The sequence below is a fragment of the Blastomyces dermatitidis genome (genome assembly GCF_000003525.1).
Source record: "Blastomyces dermatitidis ER-3 genomic scaffold supercont1.9, whole genome shotgun sequence".
NCBI classification, from domain to species: domain Eukaryota; kingdom Fungi; phylum Ascomycota; class Eurotiomycetes; order Onygenales; family Ajellomycetaceae; genus Blastomyces; species Blastomyces dermatitidis.
Window position 1 is genome coordinate 287,912 of NW_025544782.1, and position 11,643 is coordinate 299,554.

The following is an 11,643-nucleotide window of genomic DNA, read 5'->3' on the forward strand; positions in this document are numbered from 1 at the left end:
TATAATTTATAAACAGCATTTTCTCACTGTGTCTTATGAGTCTTTTAATAATTGATATAACATTTACAAGTTCTTCTACAGTCAGATTCTACATTATTAATACACTCAGCTGAGCTGGCTTTTCATTCTTCTGAAAGTATAGATCAGTTTTGTCATCATGATACAGATAGTGTATACAAGTCATATCTCACAGTCAAGATATCTGATCATCTTTAATAACTCTCTTTCACTCTGTTCTTCTCAGCATATTATTCTCTAATGTGCTATATTGCTTTCAACTATTTCTTCATTACTGTTTATCTGCTTCAGTCAGCTTCAGTTTCTCTTCATCTTTCTTCTCATAAATATCTTCTATCACTGACTTCACTTTCACTTCTATCTGAGCTACTGACTTCATCTTATCTTCAGTCACTGTCTCTGCATCTGTATCTTCATCAGAGAACTTACATATATTTGAAGATTATGACTTCTTCAGCTTAGTGAATAATATAATAAACTTTTATTTAAATCTCTCTATAGTTATATCTGAATCTTTTAAGCTTTCACTCTCAGATTTCTTCACTGACTTATCTGCAGCTTTCTGATCATATAATCTAGTCAACTGATAACAAGATATAACTGTCTTTTTCTCATCACTTCTTGAAACTATCTTAGACATTGAAGAATGAGATCTCAACTCTTCAATTTCATTTATCTTCTCTACAGTCTCAAGAAGAGCATTACACTCTTTCTGACTCAATAACTGAAATAACCTTTTCAACACTCTTCTTATGTTATCTCTGTCAAGGTGATTAATCTGATCAATCACTTCTCTCACATCTGATATTCTGAATATCTTTCTTGAACTCATTATCATAAGTTCTCTAGATTTCAATAAAAATTTTTTATAATAATGAGAATGATGATGAAAAAATAATAAGAAAGAGAAAAGAAAAATAAGAAGAAAGAGATAACTGATTATATTATATACTTACAGATTATTCACTTACATTATTCTCAGTCTTTTAACAGAAGATCTGTCTCTTTATTATTCTCAATTCTCTTATTCTCTTTCATCTGTATTCACTCTGTATTTTATAGTTCTTCATCTTTCATCTATTTATTCATTCTTATGACTTCTATCACCTTGTTATTTCAGATTCTTTATCTTATTCATAGTCATTATTTTATTATCATCTCATTGTATCTGTATAATATTCATAACAGATAAAGATTCTCTATAATATCTATCATCTTGTTATCTCACACTCTTTATCACTGTGTCATTATCATCTCATTATTTCAATCTCTTTCTTTACTCATCTCTTATACAAGAAGGGTATTAACCTGCATCTGAAAAATGCCTAACTCATTTCTTATTAGGTTTAACTTTTTTTCTATCATCTCATTTTCAGATGTCTGCCTCTTTTCAGACAGAGAGACTGTGACATTCACTTTTACTACTTTCTAAGACTTCTGTCTCTTTCTTTCTAAGGCTTCTGTCTCTTTCTTTCTGAGACTTTCACTTCTTTCTGAGACTTTTATCTCTTTCTTCTCTATGACATTCACTCTTACTACTTTCTAAGACTTCTGTCTCTTTCTTTCTGAGACTTTCATCTCTTTCTGAGACTTTCATCTCTTTCTTTCTGAGACTTCTGTCTTTTTCTTTCTGAGGCTTCTGCTTCTTCTTTCTAAGACTTTCACTTCTTTCTTCTGTAAAAGTCAATCACAATAAACAAACAAGCATGTATATATATATATATATAGGGGCGTCCGCCCATCTCCATCTTGAAGAATAAGACAAGATTTACCTTTTTACATGTATGATACGTGATCAGCATACACTACAGGTGATATATGCTGCAAATACTGTAAAGAAATGAATTGATCAAGAGACTGATTTTATAAGCAGTGAACACAGGCTTTTAATACATTATTCATTCTTGAGAATCTATGAGAGATAATTAATCAGATGTATTATCTATTCAAGAATCTGTATAAAGTAGATAGTTAATAAGATATATAATCTATTATTTAAAAATCTGTATAGAGTAGATAGTTAATTAGATACATAATCTATTATTCAAGAATCTGTACAGAGTAGATAATATAATTGATGAGATGTATAATCTATTATTCAAGAATCTGTACAGAGTATATAATATAATCGTGCAATATTACAGAATTGCACTTCACTTAATTATACATTAATCAGTGAGCTGTATTCACATCAAGAACCTCAAAAAGGAAATTTTTCACTTTTAATAATCAGAGTTTTCATCATATATTTGCTTCGCTTCGCTCTGCAAATAATAATCAAATTAATAATGAAATCATCAAATATTCTGATTCTGATCTCAGACATGATCACATGATCAGTCTATCTATAAGCACTTATTCTTACAATTTTTCACATCATTTCTGAAAAAAATGATTCATTTTCAGAATTTTTAGATACTCAGTTCTGATGACACTCATTCTAAGAAATATATAAGATCAGATTAAATGAGACTAAATGTGAAATTCATAGTCTCACTGGCTAGTCTACACTAACTCACATGTGAATTACATTATAGTTGATATTTCAGATTAAAAATTCATATTTTATATAGTTATATTTATATAGAGAAAGAGGAATAAAAGAATAGCAGAAATGCTGATCTGCACTTGTCAAGGTAGTTACAATTTATAACAAAGGACATAAAAAAACTTTAAGAGAAGTATGAAAAAAAAAAATGAAAAAAATGAAAAAATGAAAATGAAGAATATATATATATATATATATATATTAGGCGACAAACAGAACAGCAGAACAGTGCACAAGAACGCCGGGTACATTCCCTCCATTAATTCATTCAATTTACACAACGCACGTCTAGAAATAATAAAGAAATAAAAGTAACAGAGGGAAGTAGAATGCTTGCTAAACCCAGCGTGTCCATCCCTTAATGCGAGGACAAAAAAAATAAATAAATAAATAAAAATAAAGATACAAACTGAACTACGCAAGTGAGAAACGTAGTCAAAATCTAATGGTAGTAGAGAAAATTGAAGGTGGAGACAAAAAAGAAAAGTAAAAAGAGTCCGCGATCAGAGCATGCAGAATTTACAAATCAGCAACAACCATCAACCCATAGCCAACGGTCACCACGACACCCCATGAGAAGATACTCGCCGGGACACCACGCGTGATAAAGTGACGGACACGGAGGTATCTTTGGCCGGTTTCGGGGACTTCCATCATAATAGCAGCTATAAGTAAGGAAGGAAATGAGGTTAGCGGATGATAAAAGACGCAAATATGCACAAACAAGGCTCAAAATGTAGCTAGGTACTCACTCATATTCGGAAACCCGCTCGTCGGCAGGCCCATGGCGACAGAGCAAATGAGCGCACTTCCCATAACAAGCAGATTGGGATGGGGCTGATCCATGCTCGCGCCCACCTGTTTGACGAGTGGGAGCATAATGAGGGCGGCGACGGTATGCGAGATGAATGTCGCCACGACTAATATGAGGCCTGTAAATGTCAAGAGGACACCATACAAGCTGAAATTAGCCACGCGTTCCGTGATGGCTTTGGCGATGGTGTGCAAGAGACCTGACGAGGTGACGGCGCGTCCTAGACAAAGACCACCCGAGGCGAGGATAATGATGGTCCAGAGGAAATTATTGAAGTCTTCCTTGGTGAGGATGCCAGTGCCAAAAAATAACACCAGGGGGATGATGGCGATGACGCCCATGTCGCCGAAGGTCTCTTCGAGCTCGTGGCTGACGCACCAGAGGACGATGGTGAAGAGAGTCACGAGAGTGATGAACCATTGCACACCGGAGAATTTGTCCTTGACGGGCCGGATGGGGACAATGGTCGTGCCACGGCCTGGGCGGAAAGTGATGAGGAGGAGAAGCCAGGTTAGGATGATGCAGATGATGCAGACGGGAAGGGCGATGAAGAACCAGGTACCCCAGCTTATCGCAGGGGTCATATTTTGGAGGGCGATGATGTTCTGTGGGGAAGCAATTGGGGACGCCGCACCGCCGATGTTGGAAGCTAGGGCGATGCCGAGGATAAGGGCTTTGGTGAAACGTGAGTCGGTGGGGAGGTTTCGGAGCATTGGCTGTTTGTTTTATTAGTCGCCATCAGTCAATCAGATATATTGAGCATTGTTTGTTGGAGGAGAAAGTCTTGGGAAATAACTAACCTGGATGATGGAGAAGCACAAAACCGGAGCTGCTACATTGCTAATGAACATACTCAAGATCATACTGACAAACATGTTCGTGACCAAAACAATTCGTGGTTTCGTTCCCGCTTTGCTCAAGACAAACGTTGCCATCCTGCGGGCAATGTCATATTTTGACAACGCGGCAGCAATGGTAAAGCCACCAAGCAAGAGCATGATAACAGGCGTCCACATTGCCGCGAAAGCAGCTCCGGCTGCTTCTTTGGTGTTCAAGCGCCTATAAGGCTGCTCTTCGGTTCGCATAATGCGAAGAGTGACCACAAGGAAGGGGACAAGCAATGATGTGACGAAAAGGGGAATCGCCTATATTTACCATATCTTTTATCAGTATATTATACCAGACGCCCGTAGAGGTAAAAACAACAGTGTACCTTACCTCAGTAGACCATAGCAGACTGACGAAAACCAACATCGCTAGACAATTCTGTTGCTCTGGCTTCGACATAATGGGAAGTACTAGCATAACAAGGAATATAACCACGATGCCGATCAGCGTGAAAAATGTAGAGCTTAGTAGCCACGCCGGGACAGGACATCTTCCTACAGGAGTCACAATCTCCTTGGTAGTGGGTTCCAGCTCATCACCCTGTCTCTGTGCAGTCAGGGGGTCCTGATCTCCTGCAAGAAGTGTCCTGCGTACGCCCATATTGGCCGCTTGTGCTTTGCGTTCAATGCCAATCATTTCTCGCCAGACCGTGTTCCGTTCCCATACAACATGCTCCCTGAGATGTAATCTCAATTCCCGTTTAGAAAGTGCGAGGTCACCCTTAGTGACGAGGTCTGCATAGAGCTGCTCGATTCTGGCAATATGGCCATTGAGTCGCTCCATTACGGGATTCGTAAACGGATAGGCAGTTGAGACCGTCGTGTTCATATACTGGCGTCTAAGGCTGCGGTCAAGGATTTTATCATACTTCTTCAAAGCCTTCGCGAAGCCCGTCCGATTTAGTTGGATGAACGACTTGAGGTCGCAGAGTGAAACGTAGCTGCTAATGATACGTTTCTTCAGCGATACGCCAGCATTATACAATGCGGAATAGCTTGGATCGACTGTAGAATCATGATCAGGATCGAAGCCACCACCCTGAATTCTCGATTCGCTCATATCGCTCACGATACGATCTAGCGGTTCGCTAGCTGCATGCTTGTGATAGTCCTTCCAGGAGGAGCGACGACGGCCATCCTGACCCCGGGACTCATCCATGTCCATATCATCATCAGTGTTGGCGTCCGGATTATTAGCAGCTTCTTCATCCGCTGCGATTTCGCTGGCCATGCTAGCGCGCACATCCCTGCCTTGTGCATCCCTGCCCCCACCTCCGAATCCCAAATTGCGGAGAGGGCCTTCAAGACGACGTCGAGCATTGAAGCTCAGTGTGCGAGTTCGGACTACTGTGTTCCCGACGGAATCCATATCCAACCCTTTCGTTTCTTGGATATACGCTTCTTCATCTCTGACAACGCTTTCAACCTCTTCGTAAAGCTCTGTCTCAGTTGGCTGGAAGAAAGAGCATATCTTCTCTAGCTCGCCGTCAAGAGCACGGCGGAAGACAACATCAGTGTCCACGGAGGCATCGAGGAGGGGAGCGGACTCGACATTTTCGCCTGCTTCGTCGACGCGATTGACCTGCCTTTCGAGCGAGTATATCCTGAACACCACCAGACAGGAAAAGTTTTAGCGATAGTAAACAAAAGCAAATCTTGTAACTGTACCAAAGGGTAGCAACGACTTCAAACGGAATAGGATAGATTATCATAGCACAAGTTCGTTAAAAGGGGCATAGTTGGAGACAGAACAGTAACTCACAGTTTCTTCAGATTGCTATACGCAATATAAGAGCTGCTCCAGTCCGGCACGGCATTGAACTGGATGCTGTGGGAGAACTTCATAATGTCGTTGTCAACCCTTGCCCGGGTAATAGGTGTCTCCCAACGGCGCCGTCCTGTATTCCTATTCCTAACAACACCCCCCTTCTCAGAATATTCGTCGTCAGAATCCTGCTGTGCTTCCCATTTATCTATTCCGCTTTCAAGTGATTGCCTCGTTCCAACTTCCGCAGGTTGAGCAAAATAACCCTCTACTCTTTTCCACCACCGTCTCGGAGCAACAGCTGAACTGGGAGCAGAAGAAGCAGGATCCGATGCACCTCTTCCTCCTCTTCTATCCTTTTTGACGAGGCCTAAGCGGTCACGGTGAAGGTGGTGTGGGGGGGATTGTAGACCGTTTGCGGCGGAGGCAGTAGTGGTTGAGGCGGAGGAAGGACGATCGAATGCGACCAGCTCGATGCTCCGGGGGCTCTGCGGGTGAGCCAGGGTGACGGTTTATATGGCCAACCGTTGGAGAAAGACAAAATATCAAGGAGAAGAAGAGTAGGGGCTTGTAATGGGGTGGATTGCTGGATATAATAAGCTTTGGCTGGTGGTTGACTTTTTGGTGGTGCTGCTGGAGAGTTCTCGGGCAAACCTTGGATTGGAGGTGGTGTTTGTTGATACTTATTTCATATCTACTTTATTAACGTTCGTTCGTAAGGTCAACAACCTAGGATATTATTATTCGCGTGACTGTCTTCTTCTTCTTCTTCTTGTTCTTTTTTTTTTTTTTTTTTTTTTTTTTTTTCCTGCTTCACTTTGTGAATAATGCCGGGTTGTTCCAGAGCAGAAAAGTGTGGCTAAAAACGCTAGTTTTAATAGCTCGGGAATCGTTAAGCAACAACTTGCTCTCGAAGTCATCAATAATAACTAATCCCAACAGCCGAATAGGGCAAAGAATTCCCTGGCAGAGGCGACAGCACATTGGTGACAATGACGACAATAATAACTACATAATATTTATTATTAATAACGACGTGTTTCACACCCCAGCCCGAGACCTCTCCTATCGCAATCGTTTCGGCAAGGAAAATTGTTCGAATACCTAATATGATTAATATCATCATCACCACTGCCGGGGTTTGGCGACCAAAAAACGTTCAAACACTGCGCAATCACCAACGAATCACCATCCGTCCATTGTCTACCTTTTCTCTTTCTTTTTTTTTTCTATTCCCCCAAGTCTGGGCCCTGGACAAGGGCTTACATATACGGTTTGTTTGGCCTTTGACCCCTACTAGTCAGCGGCATATCCGCAATTCCCTATTCCCGTGCAGCAATGCAGGGAATCAATTGGCCCGTAGTTCAGGGTCGCTGGAGAACAAAAAATGATCTAGATCAAGCATCAAAGGAGTGAATCCCACCAGCACCAGTGTGAAGACGCTCAAATCGCGTGGACTCCGAGAGTACATACAAGAGGACGATAGAGGCGTGGATGGTGTATACGTATACTACGTACAGGAGTTGACACCCCCCCCCCCGCACTACTCCGTACGCAACCAGCTAATAAATGAACGGGATCAGAGATGTTGTCGCTTCTACCGTGCCAGGCAGGGCAGATGACTTGACCTGAATACGGGGGGATTTGAAGAACTATTCCCGTCCATCGAAGCCACCAACGGAACAAAGACAACACCAACGCCCAGCTGACCCGCAAACACTGTGGCTAGCGTCTGACATCGCTTCTGACATCGCTTCTGACAGACTGACAGGCGATCCATCCATGCTATTTCAAGGGTTGAGAATCCCTGCTATGTAATCGCGGAAGATACTAGTAGTAGTAGTTACCCTCTCATTAACCGCAGGCAGAAATATCTGTCGCGAGAAAACTACCTCTCTGCGTGGACAATTTGCGGTTATCAGATGAACCATTGACATATCAATTGACACGAATATCTACAGACTATTTTGAACAAAATAGCATCAGGTATCCTCATGAACCATATCGCTCTTGTCTTCTACCCTCACAGGAGGTCATCTGTCGCCTGCTGCCTAATACTTGCCGCAGCTCTTTTTCTTTTTCCAGTCTGGGGAAAAAAAAAAGAAGAAGAAATATCTTGTCAGTTGAGTCCACGTATGTATGGCAGAGGTCTCAAGGTGCCAAAAGTCTCCTTGGACGAAAAACGATCACCAGATGAACGAATTATTAGGGGAAACTTACCCTTCACCCACCTCCTCACAAACTTAACTTCCTCTGCCTGTGCCTTTACCACGGGTTTCGGCGGGAGATCCGGTGTGGTCTCATTCGGAAACAAGCCATTCTCATCCCCTAAAAAACATGGAGGAGTTCTAATTAACAGAGATCCCAACAGAAAGTGGAATCAACACTCACAATGGTGACCCGCCCCCTCTATCAAAATAAACGGCTTGTTGATCGTGTTCTTTCGTGGTCTAGCCCCTTCCGCATGAGGTCCTGCTGGACGCCAAGGGTCGACTTCTCCATCGACGAAAGCCAGCCGATCATATTCAATGTCCAACCCGCCATACTTGTTGACCCTGTCAATATCCGATGGCTTGTGGATGTCAAAGGCTTTTCGACACATTATGCTGGCGTACTCGAGGTCGACTAGGCGCGAGATCACGGGCATTTGGTCTTTGGGGACGGTGCTTCCGACTTGGAGATAGCCCCATCTATTAAAAAATTGAACAAGACCCAGAAGAGTCAGTCCGGATTCTTGGATATAAAATCCGAGGTTTCTACCTGGTTTCGCTCCTTCTTTCATCGGATCTAAAAAAAATCTCGGAAGAAGCACGGGACAAGGGATTCCACTCACTCTGTGCAAACCTGATATGGCCAGCACCGATAGTCCGCTAGCGCAAGGCTATCATTCTTAAACCACGGCAGCTCATGTTGCCCTAGACATTCGTCCAGTGTCTGCTCCCTCCTCTCACAGCCAGTCACTTGATCGACATAAACGAAGCCGGCGAAATTGAGTAGTCGATTCGCCAAAGCATCTGCTTCCTTCCCATAACCTCCAGCAGTAAGGAGCTCCTTCGCCTCCTCCTTCTTATCACCGTTGTCATACAACAACTCATCTGCCGTGAGGTTTCCGCAGTAGTAGTCGAATTTCCGCGTCGAGATGGCCGGGTCCCAGTTGACTGACTGCCAATAGCTGATGCCCCACGCAAGGGAATATACAAAGTCATCGTGATGGGTCAGTTCTCCCAGACCGAACAGGGATTTCAATCTCTTCGTTTTTTCGGAGTCGTTGAGGCCGATTATGATTTTATCGACCATGTCAACGAATTTTTGCGTGGTGGAGATACATTCTGGCGGGCCGTATTTGCGGACAGGCTCGAAGTATTCCCAGAAGTCGTAGATGGCCTTTGGCACGCCTGAGGATGAGATGGCGCCCCAGAAGATATCGGGATACTCTACGCGAAGGAATGCCTGCGTACGATATCAGTGCCTGGACAATTGAAACTGTCCAGGGTACTCCTCGCCCTCAGAGAGAAATATACCAGGAAAAAAAAAAAAAAAAAAAAAAAAAAAAGACATACCACCTGCGCCCCGGCATACGACCCTCCATAAATAATCCACGGCGCATTACCCCCCTTCGCCGTCAAATCCACATCCTCAAACCCCTCAAACACAACATTCTGCGCAAAATACGCCGAGTCCGCCAACGCCTGCTCGGTGGTCAAGAAACGCAAACTCTCCGTCGACAGGTTCGCTGTCGGGAAGCTCTCGCCATAGTACCGGTGTTCAAGGATGACACCAAGGCCATTGGTAGCCTCGCTGAGAATTTTCACAATGCCCTTTTGCAGGAATGGGAGGCGGCCCTCGCCGTTTGTCTCACCGCCGTGTAACACGATTATCGGGCCGCCTTTCTTGTAATGGCTGGCATCGAACCAGTAGCGAACATCGAACTTTTCTTCCGTGTGGGGTTCGTAGCGTGGGTCGGAGCGGAAGTGGTCTATGGGGATTTTGATTTTATGGACTGGGTAGCGGGCTGTTAGGTCATCTTTGTCGGATTCTGTGCTGGGGGTTGAGACTGTGTTTCTCCACTGATTGATTTGCAAAAAATTAGTTAAGTTTTTAGCCGTAAGATCGTCAGAGGTGGGACAGGATAGTATATATATAACTCAATTGCATTTTTTTGGGGGGAATGACAGGCAACAGGAAGAAAATACTAGGGATCATTTTTCTTCTTGGCTTCTTCTTCTTCCTCTTGTCTTTCTTTTCTTTTCGTTTTTTATTATTCCCCCTGTTAAAATAAAGTATGCACACGTCCAATAAGCATGGGGTTATTCGGTAACCTTACACTCGCAACAACCGACTGTATCAAGGCGAACACCAATACAAGGCGCAGAGCCACCATCGATCTGATCGCCATGTTATATATGTACGTCGGATTCGAAATTCGAATCAGATTAGTTCAAAATACCACACAAATCATCCCTCTCTCGTCCTTTGGAAGTTTCTCGCGAAAAAAAAAAAAAAAAAAGAAAAAAAAAAAAGAAAAAATTGGAAAAGAGGAAATCGAAGCTGGAAATGAAGTATGCTGCCCGTCCCCGAAAACGGAAATTTTCGCTCCTGCGCCAGGGGCAGTAGGTATGGTTATGCTGCAAGTAAAATCATCATACCAAAACAAAAGGCCCAGCGAGAACACCTGAGTATTTATGTGCCGACTTCTAGCGGGCTGGAAGGTGAGAGCAGCGGAGGAAGATCGACAGCTGTAGTTCTCGGGGATGCAAGCATGGATAGGTGTAAAACTACGGGCAAATTGCCCCAATCAATCCCCCCAACCCGTTAAGATGAAGGATGGGATGGAGACTGGTTTGGTCGGTTTCCGAAGATTTTAGCGGTAGCTGGATCGTGCTAGAATGGGCGGTTTCTTTGCGGATAGAGGAGCATAAAGTGCTCCATCGCAGTGTTAAAAAGACACAAAAGGGCAGGGTTGAACCAGCGCCGTTGTCTTCTCTCCCCGTCCCCCCCGTATTCCATGCCACCTCACTGCATACCATACCGAGCCGTATGTAGGTTGCCGTCTATGTTGACTGTGGGCCGCCGAGGACATCCGTTGAGGAGATTTGAACAGTGAAGGTGAGGTGGGAACCGATGCCGCGGACAACAACGCCTCGTATACCATGCAGGTAGCCTATAAGTGGTATCTTCGGAAACCAAACGCTTGTACAGTCTGTATACAGACAGGCTTGTGAATGTAAGGAGAAGAAGTGCAAAATATCCCCCCCGCGCGCTGCGATTTGTTGGCTGCGATTCCTGCCTGACTAAAAGAAACGACTTTCAGGGCTGGAACGCTGTCTGGCCGATCGCGTTGTCTCGGCTAGATGTCTAGTATTTATTCCAGCTGGGGAAGGGGAGGTGTGCTTGTTTAGTACTCTGTTTTGGCTCATGTTCAACACTGAGAATATCTACTGTGGAGGATAGGATGCTGGCTCATTGTTCCTGAATGGAAGATCCAGGGGGGGTTTTGCAGAGATTAGTTATCTGCTGGCGCTCCAAGATTCCGAAAAGTTTAACGATCACAAAAAACAACAAAAAGCATTTCCCTGGGTTTCCTATGTTTTCGTGCATTGCCATGTGTGCC

General features: G+C 43.6%; 2 protein-coding genes across 2 annotated transcripts; both read right to left on the reverse strand.

Annotated features, from left to right (window-relative positions):
- Positions 1–2,704: 2,704 nt before the first annotated feature.
- On the reverse strand, positions 2,705–7,661 carry BDCG_07484 (SPX domain-containing protein). The gene is made up of 5 exons (XM_045423274.1): positions 6,030–7,661; positions 4,599–5,871; positions 4,181–4,525; positions 3,319–4,096; positions 2,705–3,231 (listed from the first exon to the last, which is right to left on the reverse strand). The coding sequence occupies exons 1-5, from the start codon at positions 6,110–6,112 to the stop codon at positions 3,086–3,088; spliced, it is 2,625 nt and encodes an 874-aa protein (XP_045278702.1). The 5' UTR covers positions 6,113–7,661; the 3' UTR covers positions 2,705–3,085.
- A 5-nt stretch (positions 7,662–7,666) lies between these two features.
- Positions 7,667–10,519, reverse strand: BDCG_07485 (extracelular serine carboxypeptidase). The gene is made up of 6 exons (XM_045423275.1): positions 10,357–10,519; positions 9,593–10,099; positions 8,866–9,482; positions 8,424–8,722; positions 8,253–8,360; positions 7,667–8,118 (listed from the first exon to the last, which is right to left on the reverse strand). The coding sequence occupies exons 1-6, from the start codon at positions 10,426–10,428 to the stop codon at positions 8,084–8,086; spliced, it is 1,638 nt and encodes a 545-aa protein (XP_045278703.1). The 5' UTR covers positions 10,429–10,519; the 3' UTR covers positions 7,667–8,083.
- Between the last annotated feature and the right edge of the window lie 1,124 nt (positions 10,520–11,643).